Source organism: Papio anubis, chromosome 7, assembly GCF_008728515.1.
Source record: "Papio anubis isolate 15944 chromosome 7, Panubis1.0, whole genome shotgun sequence".
Lineage (NCBI taxonomy): Eukaryota > Metazoa > Chordata > Mammalia > Primates > Cercopithecidae > Papio > Papio anubis.
In genome coordinates this window covers 45,148,319-45,163,988 of record NC_044982.1, presented here as the reverse complement: position 1 = coordinate 45,163,988, position 15,670 = coordinate 45,148,319, and the positions used below count along the sequence as shown (strand labels likewise).

At 43.5% G+C, this 15,670-nt stretch overlaps 1 protein-coding gene across 3 annotated transcripts in view; it reads left to right on the top strand.

Moving 5' to 3' along the window:
* PRKCH (protein kinase C eta) overlaps positions 1 to 15,670 on the top strand; it is a 232,817-nt gene that overhangs the window by 47,819 nt on the left and 169,328 nt on the right. Inside the window, exon 1 of one of the 3 annotated variants that reach the window (XM_021941881.2) lies at positions 10,878 to 11,148. The exons of the other annotated variants lie outside the window; for them this stretch is intronic. Within the exon in view, the coding sequence (XP_021797573.1) occupies positions 11,092 to 11,148 (57 nt within the window). The 5' untranslated portion in view covers positions 10,878 to 11,091. Of the gene's footprint in view, positions 1 to 10,877; positions 11,149 to 15,670 lie in introns of those variants that run through there. 3 annotated transcript variants of the gene reach the window in all.

Genomic DNA, 15,670 nt, shown 5'->3' with positions numbered 1-15,670 from the left:
TAAAGTATATGTTTTGACTGTTTAATGCGTTAGTTATGGGAGTAGTTTCCCCAGAAGAATTAGATTATTAATAGCAACTAACCAAAGGATTGGAAAGAAAAAATTGGGAAGAAGGTGACAGAAAGTTCTTGGTAAAAAATAGAACTTTACTTTTAAACTATTGATGCATAGATAATATCTGCAAGCAGTAACACATATGCATATATCTGTATGTTTATGTGTATATATATGTGTGTATGTGTATGGTTTTTTATTTTTATTTTTATTTCTGAGACGGAGTCTTGCTCTGTTACCAAGGTTGGAGTGCAGTGGCGTGATCTCTGCCTCCCAGGTTCAAGCAATTCTCCTGTCTCAGCCTCCCAAGTAGTTGGGATTACAGGCGCCCATCACCACACCTGGCTAATTTTTCTATTTTTAGTAGAGACAGGGTTTCACCATGTTGGTAAGTCTGCCTCGAACTCCTGACCTCAAGTGATCCACCTGCCTCAGCCTCCCAAAGCGTTGGGATTATAGATGTGAGCCATCGTGCCTGGCTGTGTGTGTTCTTTTAAAAACTGAGAACCCTAATACATACAAAATATACTTTCTTTGGTTGTTGGAGGAAAAGAGAAGGGATGAGGCGGTGATGAGAACAGTGAAGGCAAACTACAGTGGTTGCCCAACTTTACTGGAGTCACCTGGAGTTTAAGTGTGATGCCGGTTTGCTAGGCCTGGGGGTGGGGGCTGCATTTGTAATAAGTGTATCAGGAAATTCTGGTGCATGAGAGCTGGGAGAGGTTTAGCACTGGGTAGAAAAATGAAAGACCCTATCTGCTTTAAACCTGCTCCAAATCTTTGTATCCATTTTTGGATAGGGAGTTCCTGTTCAGATTTTCTGCAACTTTTCCTGAAATCGAAGAGTGTAATGGGCACAATATCATTCATATTAGTCTTAGCTCCAAAAAGTACTCATTATGTTAGATGTTCATTGGAAGTAGTTTGTAGCTGATTTTTTTCTCTTTCTTCTCTCTCTGTCTGTATTTCTCTCTTCTACTTCTATTTTTAGTTGGAGAGAAGACATTTTACCAACAACTTATCTGAAAACAATTTGGAGATAGGAGTACTCATAGAAAACTCTTGGGGTTCTCACTGTGGGTCTTCTCCAGGGGTGTGGATAACACCAAACACTGCAGTATGGAAACTGGCGCAGAGCGGAATGTGCTGTGACACTGGCCAACTGGAGACAGTTGGGACAGGGGATGACTTAACGTTAACATGGGAATGTTACATTCACAGTCTAGAAAGGCCAGGTGTTCTTTTGCGCTGCTGCCTCGGGCTCTCTTTTCATCTATTTAGTGAATAACCAAATGTATCACCTGTGGTAATCAGTTACTAATTTAGAATTTAATTTCTCTAAGAGTTACCTGGATTTAGGGCTCAGTGAAGGCAGTTTTTATTTAAAAGCATTTTTCTTGAATAAACATTTTATTTTAGAACAGTTTTAGGATTACAGAGAAACTGTGAAGATAGTACAGAGAATTCCCATATATACCCCACAGTCAATTTTCTGTATTATTAATGTCTTATGTTAGTATCCTACATTGTCACAGCTAATGAATCAATAATGATACATTATTACTAATTAAACTTCATAGTTTATCAGATTTCCTTAGATTTTTACCTAGTGTCCCATTTCTGTGTTAGGATCCCATTCAAGATACCACATCATGTTTATATGTCTGCTTAGGTTCCTCTAGTCTGTGACAGTTTCTTAGACTTTCCTTGGTTTTGGTGAGCTTAACAGCTTGAGAAGTCCTAGTCAGATATTTTATAGAATGTCCTTCAAATTGGGTTTGTCTAATGTTTTTCCTGTGGTTAGACAAGGGTTTTGGGAGGAAGACCACATGGGCATAGTACCATATTTCATTCCATCATGTCATATCAATTGCGTAATTAGCTTTTACATGCATACATGCTATCCAAACGACCTATCACTGTTGATGTGAACCTTGGTTTCGTGGCTAAAATTATGTTTGTCATATTTCTCCCATAAAGTTCCTCTTCCCTATCTTTCCATGCTGTACTCTTGTGAAGGAAGTCACTGTGTATAGCTCACACTTTAGTTGTGGAGAATTATGCTCCATCTCCCTGAGGCAGGTAGTATTTAGAGAAATTATTGGGAATTCCTCTGCTTGGGAGATTTGTCTGTTCTCCCCCATTTATTTATTCTATCATTTATTTGTATCAGTATGGACTCCTGCATATTTTATATTTTAGGTTATAATCTAGTATCACATGATTGTGTTGCTCAAATTGTTTCAGATTTGGTTTTTGGGAGCTGTTTCAATTGGCTCCTGTGTCTCTTTGTGACATGCCCCCCATCCTGGTGGGTTTTTGTTGTTGCATGTGCTTTTTAAAATCACATCCTTACTCTTTCTGGCACTACGAGATGCCCCTGGCTCACTTTGTATATTCTTTGCCCCATCCCTAGAATCAGTTATTTCTCCAGGGACTCTGGTTCCTTTTGTTGGAGAATGGTTTTAGAAACCAAGTTCTGGGCACTGCGTGTCCTTGTTGCCACTGAGGTATCATTGCTTTTAGGTCTGCTCAGCTGACAGAACAGAGAAATAGGTGCATACTCACCCTTGTATTTACACATATCTATAAATATTGCTATATGTATCCATCTGTATCTATATTAAGTTGAACATGAGTTCATGCTAATGTTTTCAACTCCAATACAGTGTTACAGGGATAATTCTGGCCTTTCCCCCTTGTCTGCAAACTCCTGCTCCAACAGTGGAAAACTGGTTCCTACCACCCACCATCCATTTACTTACATGCATAGTGGTTTCAGAATTGTTAACTTGTACCCCTTATGAAAAAGAACTTTATTGGCTAGAGTTCAGTGGTTATGTGAAATTCATTATGTGAAATTCATTTTGCCCTTAGATCTAGAGTCCATACTCATTTCTAGAGGTGCTTAAGTCAGCACCTTTTCCCTCACTTCTTTCATTGAGGTTATTTCATCCATTTTGATACAGTTGATTCTCATGTCATAGTCTGCATTTCATATTCCACCCCAGGATCTCTTGATACCCTAACTTTTTAAAATTGCATATATTCAAGTTCTATGTGCTATAAAGTTCTATGGGTTGTAACAAATGCTTAGTGTTCTGTGTCTACCATTATAGTATCATAGAGAACAATTTCACTGCCTTAAAAAAAATTGTCTCATGGGCCTCAACTCACCATTTGGTTTAACTCACCATTTGGCCCCTGAAACCTCTCAGTCCTGCTGAGAGAGTCCTGCCAGTTGCGTCTGAGAGACAGTCCTGCCAGTTGCACCTGCTGAGAGAGTCTTTCAGTTGCATCTGAAACCAGTCTGGTCTTTGATTTTACCTGATGTTCAGAAAATGCTCTCAGGCTGTCACCAGGCTGAAGAACTAGTTGGGTTGTAGCTATGGCTGTGAATCTAGTTCCCAATAACTGGCTGTATTAGTCTGTTCTCACACTGCTGTAAAGAACTACTTGAGACTGGGTAATTTATGAAGAAAGAGGTTTAATGGACTCACATTCCACAGGTTGTACAGAAGCATGACTGGGAGGCCTCAGGAAACTTAAAATCATGGTGGAAGGCAAAGGGGAAGCAAGCAGCATGGCGGAGCAGGGGGGAAAGAGAGAGGGAGAGTGAAGGGGAAAGTGCCACACACTTTCAACCAACCTGATGTCATGAGAACTCACTGTCATGAGAACAGCAGCGGGGAAGTCTGCTTCCATGATTCAGTCACCTCCCAGCAGGCCCGTCCCCTGACAGGTGGAGATTACAATTTGAGATGAGGGGGAACACAGAACCAGACCATATCATTCTGCCCTGGCCCCTCCCAAATCTTATGTCCTTCTCAACCAATTATTCCCTTCCCAACAGTCCCCCAAAGTCTTTGTTTTTGTTTTTGAGACAGAGCATCAGTCTGTCACCCAGGCTGGAGTCCAGTGGTGTGATCTTGGCTCACTGAAACCTCCACCTCCCAAGTTCAAGCAATTCTTCTGCCTCAGCCTCCTGAGTAGTTGGGACTACAGGCATGCACCACCACGCCCAGCTAATTTTTTTGTATTTTTAGTAGAGATGGGATTTTGCCATGTTGGCCAGGCTGGTCTCAAACTCCTGACCTCAAGTGATCTGCCTGCCTTGGCCTCCCAAAGTGCTAGGATTACAGGCATGAGCCACCATGCTTGGCCTGTCCCCCAAAGTATGAACTCATTCCAGCATTAATGAGTCCACAGTCCAAAGTCTCATCTGAGACAAAGGCAAGTCCCTTCCACCTATGAGCCTGTAAAATCAAAAACAAGTTAGTTACTTCTAAGATGCAATGGGGGCACAGGCATTGGGTAAATACTCCCATTGCAAAAGGGAGAAATTGGCCAAAACAATGGGGCTACAGGCCCCATGCAAGTCCAAAACCCAGCAGGGCAGTCATTAAATCTTAAAGCTCCAAAGTAATCTCCTTTGACTCCATGTCTCACATCCAGGGCACACTAATGCAAGGGATGGGCCCCCAAAGTCTTGGGCAGCTCCACTCTGTGCCTGTACAAGGTACAGCCCCTGTGACTGCTTTCATGGGCTAGCATTGAGTGCCTGTGGCTTTTCCAGGTGCAAGATGCAAGCTGTCGGTGGATCGACCATTCTGGGGTCTGGAGGACAGTGTCTGTCTTCCCACAGCTCCTCTAGGCTGTGCCCCAGTGGGGACTCTGTGTGGGGGTTTCAACCCCACATTTCCCCTTTGCAGTGCCCTCATACAGGTTCACCATGAGGGCTCCATCTCTGCAACAGACTTCTGCCTTGACATCCAGACATTTCCATTCCTCTTCTGAAATGTAGGTGAAGGCTCCCAAACCTCAGCTCTTGCCTTCTGTATACCCACAGGCCCAACACCATATAGAAGTTGCCAAGGCTTGGGACTTGCACTCTCTGAAGCCACAGCCCAAGCTGTACATTGGCCCCTTTTAGCCGTGGTTGGAGCTAGAGTGGCTGGGACACAGGTTGCCAGGTCCCAAGGCTGTACAGAGCAGTGAGGGCCTTAGGCTTGGCCCCTGAAACCATTTTCCTCTTCTAGGCCTCCCAGTCTGTGATGAGAAGGGCTACTGTGCAGATCTCTGAAATGCCCTGGGTATATTTTCCCCATTATCTTGGCTATAAACATTTGGCTCCTTGTTGCTGATGCAAATTCCTGCAGCTGGCTTTAATCTCTCCACAGAAAATGGGTTTTTGTTTTCTATTGCATGGTTGGACTGCAAATTTTCCAAACTTTTATGCTGTGCTTCCCTTTTAAATGTAAGTTCCAATTTCACACCATTTCTTTCTTCACTCATATGAGCGTATACTTTTAGAAACAGCCAGGCTACATCTTGAACTCTTTCCTGGTTAGAAATTTCTTCTGCCAGTTACCCAAAATTATCTTTCTCAAGTTCAGAGTTCCACAGATCTCTAGGGCAGGGCCAAATGCCACCAGTCTCTTTGCTAAAGCATAGGAAGAGTGACCTTTACTCCAGTTCCCAATAAGTTACTCAGTCTCCATCTGAGACCACCTCAGCTTGGACTTCATTGCCCATATCACTATCAGCATTTTGGTTTCAACCATTGAACAAATACTAGGAAGTTACAAGCTTTCCCACATCTCCCTGTCTTCTTCTGAGCCCTCCACACTGTTCCAACCTCTACCTGTTACCCAGTTCCAAAGTTGCTACCATACTTTTCCGGTATCTTTATAGCAATACCCCACTCTTGGTAAAAATCTTCTGTGTTAGTCTGTTCTCACACTGTTATACAGAACTACCTGAGACTGAGTAATTTATGAAGAAAATAGATTTAATTGACTCATAGTTCTGTGGCCTATACAACAGCATGCTAGGAGGTGAGGGGGAAGCAAGCACATCTTATGGCAGAGCAGGACAGACAGAGAGTGAAGGGGGAAGTGCCACACACTTTCAAACAACCAGATCTCTTGAGAACTCACTGACTATCATGAGAACAGCAAAGGGGAAGTCTGCTTCCATGATTCAGTCACCTCCCAGCAGGCCCCTTCCCAATGCGAGGGGATTACAATTCGAGATGAGATTTAGGTGGGAACACAGAGCCAAACCATACCATGGGCAAAAGTTGATTTTATGAGAAGTGAGAGAATGAGACAGGTGAACATTTTGAAGCCTTGTGTGGCAAATTTTAATTAGCCAGGTTTATTAAAAACTCAGCTACTTGGGAGGCTGAGGCAGGAGAATCACTTGAACCTGGGAGGCAGAGGTTGCAGTGAACCGAGATCACACCACTGCACTCCAGCCTGAGCAACAAGAGCGAAATTCCATCTCAAAAAAAAAAAAAGAAAAAAACCTCATAAATACATTAAGATTTTATTCACAGTGTGGTGGGTATGGTACTCAAGGCCTTTAATGGGATTTTAGTAATCCAAACCTAATTCAGTCCCAGATGACTGCAATATAATGGAGATAATGCCGCTTTACTTTTCCTTATTCAGAAGGAGGTCTGCTCAGGGTAGCCAGGGTGCCTTTCCCAGCACTCTTCTTTCTCTTTTGCCAGTTCTGCTTTCTCTCATTCTGTAAACATGACTTTGATCCTTGATTCTTTGCTCTTTGAACTGTTCAATTGCTCCTTGGGGGTCAGTCAGCTGTCTTGTGGTTCAGTTATTCCTGTGTGGATGACTCTACCTGCAGCCCAGCCCTTTATTTTAAGTTTCAGGTCCCATTTGTCTTTTTGTCAAACATTTCTAATCTCCCTACAAATCAATATTTTTAAAAACCAGAGTCATCCCAAACCAACTGACCCTCTGGATTGCCTTACCTCTTACAGTTTTAGTCTTACAGTATTCCAGATGCTAGAGCCGCCTTTGGGCTTTTCATCGTCCCTAATCCTTACCCACCAAGTCCTGCTGAGCTTCTTTCGTGATATTTCTCTCCTGCCTCCTCCACCGCACACTTGTACCACTGAGATAGTCTCTTAATTCTGCCCAGCACCTCCAGCCCAGTCTACACCCCTCTAGTTTGTCCTCCAGCCTGTTGTTTTAGGACTGTTGCTAGCCTAATTATTTGAAATGAAATTTCTGTTCTTAACTTGGCATCCAAACCTTTCGTCCATTGCATTTCTAGCTTTACCTTCTAATTTCTAGCTTTACCTTCTAATTCACTTAAATGAGATACAATTTAATCAAACCACGTATTCCTTGCAGCTTCTGTGCTGTTTTCCACATCTCTCTCTTTCCCCATCTTGGCAGGGTAAATTTTAGAGGTGGAATGAAATTTGCAGGTGGAAGTTATGGGGATATGGATTGGTTTTAGCTTAATGTAAGGATGACCTTTCCAACAGAACTGCGAATGATGGAGTGGGTATCATGGCAGAAGTCTACCTGTTATCTCCCAGGTCATCTGCTGTCATCTCCCCTTTAAAGACCTCATCTTCCATATCTGCACATTGGACTTCTCCTCTCTTTTGAAGCTGCTTGTTTCCATGTCCCATGATGTTAAACTTGGGGACTCCTCCCACCTCTCAGATTGTATTTTCTCTGGTTCTTTCTTTCACTCCGTCAGTGAATTTGTTTTTTCTTTTCTTCTTTTCCTGTGCTCTTTCTTGAAAAGTTTTACAGCTCTTAGACTTAGTGTTTACCTTTTGAGAATCATAACCCCAGCCCTATGTTTAACTACATGATTTGTCTTTATTTCCAACTTCTTGCCAGATATTTCTATTTGAGTACTTTTGTGTCCAAATTTAAACTCATTTCCTTCCCTTTAAAACATGTTCTTTCCCTGAGTTCCCTGGCTGATTAGTGGCAACAGAGATTGGCAGATCTTTCTGTAAAGGGCCAGAGAGTAATATTTTTGTCTTCGTGGGCCATGAGGTCTCAATCACAACTACTCATCTTGTAGATAATATGTAACTAAAGGGTTGTGACTGTGTTTCAGTAAAACTTTACTTACAAAAATAGGCAGCAGCTGGCATCTGCCTTTGGGCTGCTGTTTGCTGACCCCAATCTAGGATACCCAGGCCCCAAACTCCATACTCCTTTGGGCTTTCCACTGCTTTTGTTTGCTCTCTTCCCATGATTATTAATTTTCACTGATTTCACCCTTAGCAAATGGTTCATACTTCTAGACCATAGCTGTCTCTCTGTTCATTGATCTAGCAGACAAAATGTTCCTTTTACATGTTAATCTCTATCATTTTACATAATCAAAAACCTCTAGTGGCTCCCCTTGGCCCGCAACCTAAGGTTACAGTTCTCTGGGTGTAGCTTTTTCTACATTTTGCCTCCAGCCTTCTCTCTTACTCCTATATGGACATTCCTCCAATGACACTGATCAAGTTTGTGTTCTGATATTGGTTCTATCTCTTCTCACAAGGTGCTCCTGACTCAGAATGGTCTCACTTCCCACTAATTAAAACTTGCCTTCAGGCCTCAATTCAGGGTCTCACTTCCCAGGTAAAGCTTTGCCCTAGCCCGGTGATTGCTCCTCCTCTTGATCTGTATAGGGCTTGTTTTTTTTTTGTTTTTTTTTTTTTTTTTTTTGAGACAGCATCTCTCTCTCTCACTGAGGCTGGACTAAGGTGATCCTCCTGCTTCAGCCTCCTAAGTAGCTGGGATTACAAGCATGTACCACCACATCCGGTGAATGTTTAAATTTTTTTGTAGAGATGGGGTCTTATTATGTTGCTTAGGCTGTTCTGGAGCTCTGGCCTCAAGTGATCTTCCTATCTTGGCTTCCCAAAATACTGAGATTACAGATGTGAGCCACCACACCCAGCACTGAATAGTGCTTTTGATGTTGCCACTGACGTCGTTCAATTGAGACCACATTGGGTTGTAATTTGTGGTGTTCCTCCCTCTCCATCTGAATTTTTTTTTTTTTTTTTTTTTTTGAGGCAGAATCTTGCTCTGTTGCCCAGGCTGGAGCGCAGTGGCACAATCTCGGCTCACTGCAAGCTTTGCCTCCCAGGTTCACGCCATTCTCCTGCCTCAGCCTCCCAAGTAACTGGGACTACAGGCGCCCGCCACCACACCTGATTAATTTTTTGTATTTTTAGAAGAGACGGGGTTTCACCGTGTTAGCCAGGATGGTCTCGATCTCCTGACCTCGTGATCTGCCTGCCTCGGCCTCCCAAAGTGCTGGGATTACAGGCGTGAGCCACTGCGCCCGGCCCCTACATCTGAATTTTCAGAAGCTGTTAAGGACAGCCCAGTAGATGCTCAGATGTCATAGGTAAAGGTCATATATTGAACTCTTTGTCTTTCCTCCAGTTCTGCTTCCCCCTTGGAGTCTGTCTCAGTTAATGGCACCAAGGATCATCACTGCCTCGTGATTCTGACTCCTTCTCTTTCACCTCCACTCTACCTGCATCAGTTACAAAAAATCCAGCTGCTGCTCCCTCCTATGTCTTTCTTCTGTCTGCCCCCTCCTCTCTATTGCTTCTGCTGCTGACTTAGCTCAGGTCACCACTGTCTTTCACTCAGACCATTGGAATAGCCTTTGAACATGAATTCCCACCACCAGTTTCTCTCCCCTTGTAATCCCAACAGTCATGTATCGGGATCTGACATGTAGGTATGACCTTGTAACTTTGCTGATTGAAACCCCTCAGTGGTTCCCCATTGCCCTGGGATAAGGACCAGCCTGCCAGCATGTAGTGAGTCCATTATTGATTGGATGCAGTTTCCTCTGCAGCCCTATTTCTGACTTGTCTCATTTACATAGCTTACATTTGATCATCTGTAACCCCTATTACAGATGTGCATTTGCACATTCCCCCTCTCTGTGTAGATGCCTCCCCTCCCCAGGTCCACCAGGAAAACCATCACCTGAATTTCTAGGCATTGTACAAACGTTCCCTGTTTTGTGGAACTTTCATCTCCTTCCCTCCAGAAGACCAAGAGGAGTAAAGGTGTTATCATAGAGTAACTGTTGGGATAGAGACATAGGCTCGATCTATTTTCTAATGCCCCCTCAGATTCAGAGTCTTCCAAAGTTGGCCTGGAAACTGAGCAATGAATAATTAAGCAAACAAGTCTCTAAAACATCTTGAAATGCTTGTGTATGCTAAATATGTAGTTTTGAGTTCTTGTTTTGGTTTTGCTGGAGCTTTTGCCTTCTTCCTCCATTACAATGGATGATGAGAATCAACAATGTAGAATTCTTCTGGGTTAGTTTATGTCTTGTTTTTAACCTGGTATCTTCAGTTTGTTAAAGACATTTTTCCTTTATTGTGGGGGTTCCCCTGCAAAGAAGGAGGCTCACTTGTGGGGCCGATGACCACTGTCTGTAGGCAACCCAGAGAGGTGTGAAAGAAAAAAGGGGGCTGTGAGGCTGCAGGGAGTATATTCCCCATCTCCAGACAGGGTCACACCTGTCACTTCTGTTTAGTACCTCTTCCTAGTAAGGACAGTGTATGCTCCCTTTCTGGAAGGGTCTACTTAGCAGAAACGAGGAGGGGCAAGCTCATGTGGAAAGTGCCTTTTTGAAGTGTTCTTTTATGTGGGGGACACACAGTATGGAGGGGATGCACAATTACTCTTCTGTGGTTCCCCTTTCTTACTCCAGGGTCTCCTTTGCCATGAGGTCCCTAGGGACGCCTTATCGGAGAAGAAGAAAAGTACCTTCTTAGTTCTTTTTTGTTTTGTTTTGTTTTATGATGCGGTTTCACTTTGTCACCTGGGCTGGAGTGCAGTGGTGCAATCGTGGTTCATTGTAGCCTCGACCTCCCAGCCTCAAGTGATCCTCCCACCTCAGCCTCCCAAGTAGCTGGGACTACAGGTGCATGCCACCACACCTGGCTCTTTTTTATTTTTTGTAGAGATGAAATCTACCTGTGTTACCCAGACTGATCTTGAACTCCTGGACTCAAGTGATCCTCCTGCCTTGGCCTCCCAAAGTGTTGGGATTTCAGGTGTGAGCCACCGCAACCAACCCCTTCTTAGTTCTGGAGAGCGCAGTCTTGCCTGTTGTCCTATACCAAGAGTGCTCTCCTGATTTCCAGAGAGGACATTTGACTTCTTCAGGAGAACTCACCCCACTCCTTTTGGTCTATTAGGAGCACCAGAAGCTTTGGACCTGATGGGCTGGGCTTGGTCTCTTCAGAGCCTCTGTCCTCATTCACAGAGGAGGTATCAGGTAGGCCTTCCAGCACAGAATTACATTACCTGGGAATTTAAGTGGGAGGAATTGCAGTGGAGTATTTTGAAGAGCCTAAGGCATCCTTCATTTAATTTACATTTTCGATTCTTCAGATATTGGAATCAAAGACTGAGACACACACACAACACCATAGCACACAGTAGACCATTTCTACCTTTAGCCATCTCCTTGTTAGAAAAAAAAAATAGTTTTGTCCTCAGAGGTATCCAACTTGACTATTTATGATTTTTGCTACGGGCAGAAAAACTTTGAAAAATTAATTTTAATGTAAAAGAGTTTTACTTTTTCCAGAAGATAACACTTCCTATGATAGAACCTGGGGGTAATGGGATCTGAGTTGAAGTAATTCTACGTTTAAATTTGTAGCAACCATGTGAGTATGTTTAGCTGAGGGGGGGAGGAATTATTGTGAGCCTTAAGGATGTATTTTAGAGAGTTTCTTTAGTAGTCTTCAGATGTCTACTTGCTCTGTAAAGTTCAGAAACTGTTTAGGACTTGGAACCTTAGAATATTAGATAGAAAGGATTGATAGGCTTAGTCTACTCTTTTTGAGAAACTGAAGCCAGGTGACCTCCCCTAGTGGCAGGTAGGCAGTGTCGGAGTTGTGATCATGGCCTGGGGCTCTTTTCCAACCTGCTCTCTGACCTCACATAGGATCCAGATTGAACAGGTAAAGGGTGGACCAAAGCTTTAATCAGTAATGTAATGACAGTGTTTTCTTTCATTTGAAACCAGTCAGATTTGACAAGCCCTACTTTTCTGTTCAGTTTTTGCCATCATTGTTTTCTGGAAGTTTTTAATCTGTGATTTCTCTTAGTATGCTTTGACACATAACACCTAGTCTGATTGTTATAGAGGTGAAAGTAGAAAATTAACAGGGATGTAGTATTTGCCTTATGCAACTTCTTTTCCTTTAAGCCCCTTCCCACGTCGGGGGGACACATTGTGTGTCTACAGCATGTGACGCTGACTCGGACTCTCTGAGCAGCTGACTAATGGCACCTAAACTGCCTGCTGCATTTTCCCTGCCCCAGCACAGACTTGCTTAGCAGCTCCTGCCTCGGGCCCTCATTGAGAATCATCCAGCGGCACATCAGGCTGGTGCCACTCCCAGTGGCCTTGGCAGTGAGGCGGTGAGGCGGGAGCACCCTCAGGTGCTGATAGCACACGTCTTGCCCAGGTTCCCAGGGGAATGAGTGATGTGATGACCTCATGTGCCAGAAGCCAGGGCAGGCATGCTTCAGGCTGAGAGAGCAACAGATGGACCTCAGGCAGATGCAGTCAGAGCAGCCTCAGGGGAGGCTGGTGCGGCACCAGTGTGGCATCTTCCCAGCGTCTGAATGTTGGTGTTCACTGTTTGTGTGACCTCACCCAATTCAGTAACCTTCCTGAGCCTCCATTTTTCCATCTGTGCAATGGTGGTTATAATACTTAACACTGTAAGCGGTGAAGGTGAGAGATAATATATGTCAAACACTTAGCAGTTGACCAAGCTAAAGACATAGCTGTTGTTTTTATTATTGGAAACACAGCCTAAGCCAGGCACAGTGGCTAACACCAGTAATTTTAGCACTTTGGGAGGCCGAGGCAGGTGGATCACTTGAGCTCAGGAGTTCGAGACCAGCCTGGGCAACATAATGAGACCCATCTCTATAAAAAATACAAAAATTAGCTGGGCATGGTGGTGTGCACCCATAATTCCAGCTACACTGGAGACTGAGTTGGGAGGTTGACTTGAGCCCAGGAGACGGAGGTTTCAGGGAGCTGTGATTGTGCCACTGCACTCCAGCCTGGGTGACAGAGCCAGACTCTGTCTCAAAACAGACAGACAAACAAACAAAAAACAAGAAAAACCAATATAGCCTTATTTTTCCTGTTAGGTTATTGGTACAATCCTGTTAGAATTTTTTTTCTTTAGGAATTTGAATGCTCATTTTTAAGCTTGATAATTTCAGGTGGAAGAGAATCATGAAATGCTTTGTCATGTTTTTAGGTTCATTATTTATCCCTAGAGTAAGACTTAGGAAAGCCATAGAAAAGAGCCATCCAGCCAAGAATTGAATTTTGTCAACTTCTTTATTACAGAGGTTTGCTCAAAGCTCATAGAGTCTAGATGAACCTTCTACCTTTGCCCCCAAAATTGTTTTTTTCTTTTAATATGCTAGATCCCTCTGCTTATTCCAGGCTGAAATGAATGTTATGTAGCTAGAAGTTTCCTGTCTGTGATCAATTCTAATGGCTTTTGTGAAGGGAAATGGTTGTAAATTATTACCAGTTAATTAAATGAATGTTTCTCTTGAGTCCTTTGTGCAGGCTTTTATCCAAGCCTGTTTAGAATCATGGAACATTAGAGCTAGAATATTTTTAGACAACTCTTGTTTCATGGACAAGGAGACTTAGCCAGCGATATAAGTACTTGCCCAACTCCTGCAAAGCGATGCCAAGGAAAAGCAAACTTTGGCTGAGGGTGTAAGAGTGGCTGTGCTGGGGATCCGGTGGGTACATCAAGCTAACAGAGTATAATTTCTAAGCAGTGAGCCCTTGTCATCCATATGTCACCAGTATTCCTTGGAGCCATCTTGGAGTGCTTTTTGTTTTTTACAAAGTGCTGTCATGTAAGACTATTCTATAGTAAATATTACCATTCCTATTTTTATAGGTGAGGAAATTGAGGTGGTCAGATGACCTTATTTAGTTCTTAGGTCAACTCAACAGATATGTATTGAGTGTTTACTTGGTTCAAGGAACTCTGCTAGGCTCCTTGGGAACATAGTATCAGATCCTGCTGGAATGGAGGTTACAGACTTATTGCAAGTGATGAGATACATGTATGAAAATGTAAGTAATTGTTCAAGGTATGGATAAGTGTTAAGATAATAATAGTTGAGATGTGAATTTTGAGACTGGAGGGATCAGTGTGAATATCAAATCCTGGCACCAGTTTCTTCCTTCTGCTCCTGAAGCTGTGTCATCTTCTGTGCTCGGTTACCCATCCAACCTGCAGCCCTGGGAGCTCCTCTGGGGAGTCTTGAGTACCTGGCAATTGTCCCGGCCCTGGGAGTCATTCAGTAAAGGTTCAAATGAATGGATGGATAGATGCAGTGAAGAGAGACAGGCTTTCCAGGCAGAGAACATGGCATGAGCAAATGCGTGGCTGAGTGATAGAGCCAGGAGGCGGGCCTGACTAGGAGAGCAGGTTTTTAAAAGGGATTTTTTTCTTCTTTTTATATTTTAACTTTCTAAAGTGACAATGGAAGGAAGGGAATTTTGAAAACAAAGTTTGGATAGATTAGTGGGAAGGCAGCAAAAGGGGAGCCCAAGTGGTCCTGAAAGCCACGTGGAGCAGGGTGTTTTATTCTGAAGACTCTGGGAAGCCAGCGGAAGCTTTGGAGGGGGAAGTTGATGAAAACAGCACTTTAGAAAAGGCTGTTTGTTTCTGGTGGGGTGTCCCATGACTGCAGGAGAAAGGATGAGGGGAGGAGGCCTGCAGTGACAGGGATCCTAGAGTGATAGAGGGAACAAAAGGAAAAACAGATGGTCACGGTGCCTCGAGTTGGAGTGGCTCCGGGATTTTAAGCCCGGGAATGCAGAAGAGCAGTGGTTCTAGTGATTCAGTGATGACCACTGGAAGCTTTAGGAGAAAACATGGAATTGGAGCCCTTTAAAGCAGGAATTGGCCCCTTAGAATCTAGCTCAGGCTTCCCAGATGTTGGTCTGTGGTCTGGCTATATCACAGTCACCCACAGAACTTTTAAAAACAGCAGATGCCTCGACCCCATTCCCTTGCCCCAGAAAATTTAAAATCAGTAGATCACCTGTGGGGCCTGGGAATCTTATATTTAATCCCTGTCTGTGGTTCTTTGGCAAAAGAGGTTGAATGGCCTTCCTGATGTCACAAACTGGTCAGGACAGAGCACCAGGATCCAGGTCTTCTCTGTCTTTGCTATTACTCAGCCACAATGTGGGAGATAGGGGATAAGTTCAGCCAGGGAGGTGTAGTATTTGAGGCAGCGCTGATTCATGTGAGTTCAACACTGACGACTCTTTGAGGAAGGGGTTTCTTGGCATGAGAACTCAAGGGTTAGATGGCTGTGAGGGTGCATGTTGGGAATCATTCAGCCAAGAAATGCTTTCCCGAGTGGCTGCTGCGAACCAGGCACAGGATAGAGCTTCGGGGACTCTAAAGTGTAGAACAGAGTGGTAGAAACAACATAGAGAACCCTAAAGGCTGAAACTGTGTTTGTGTTTTGTTCTCTGAGCTGTTTTGAGTAAATTTAGGTATAAGTTACAACGTATGGGTTGAAATTCATTATTTTGGGTATGGATATCCAATTGTTCTAGCACCATTTGTTGACACTGAGTTTTTATACTTTTGTTCATTTGTCTGTTTGTGTATAAGAAGCACATTTTTTAAAAAGACTACTGTTATCTGGGTTTCAACAAGGGCCCAGGAGTTGTTCTTTTTACGAAGAGAAGTGGTCTGTAGGGGAGGGGGTTT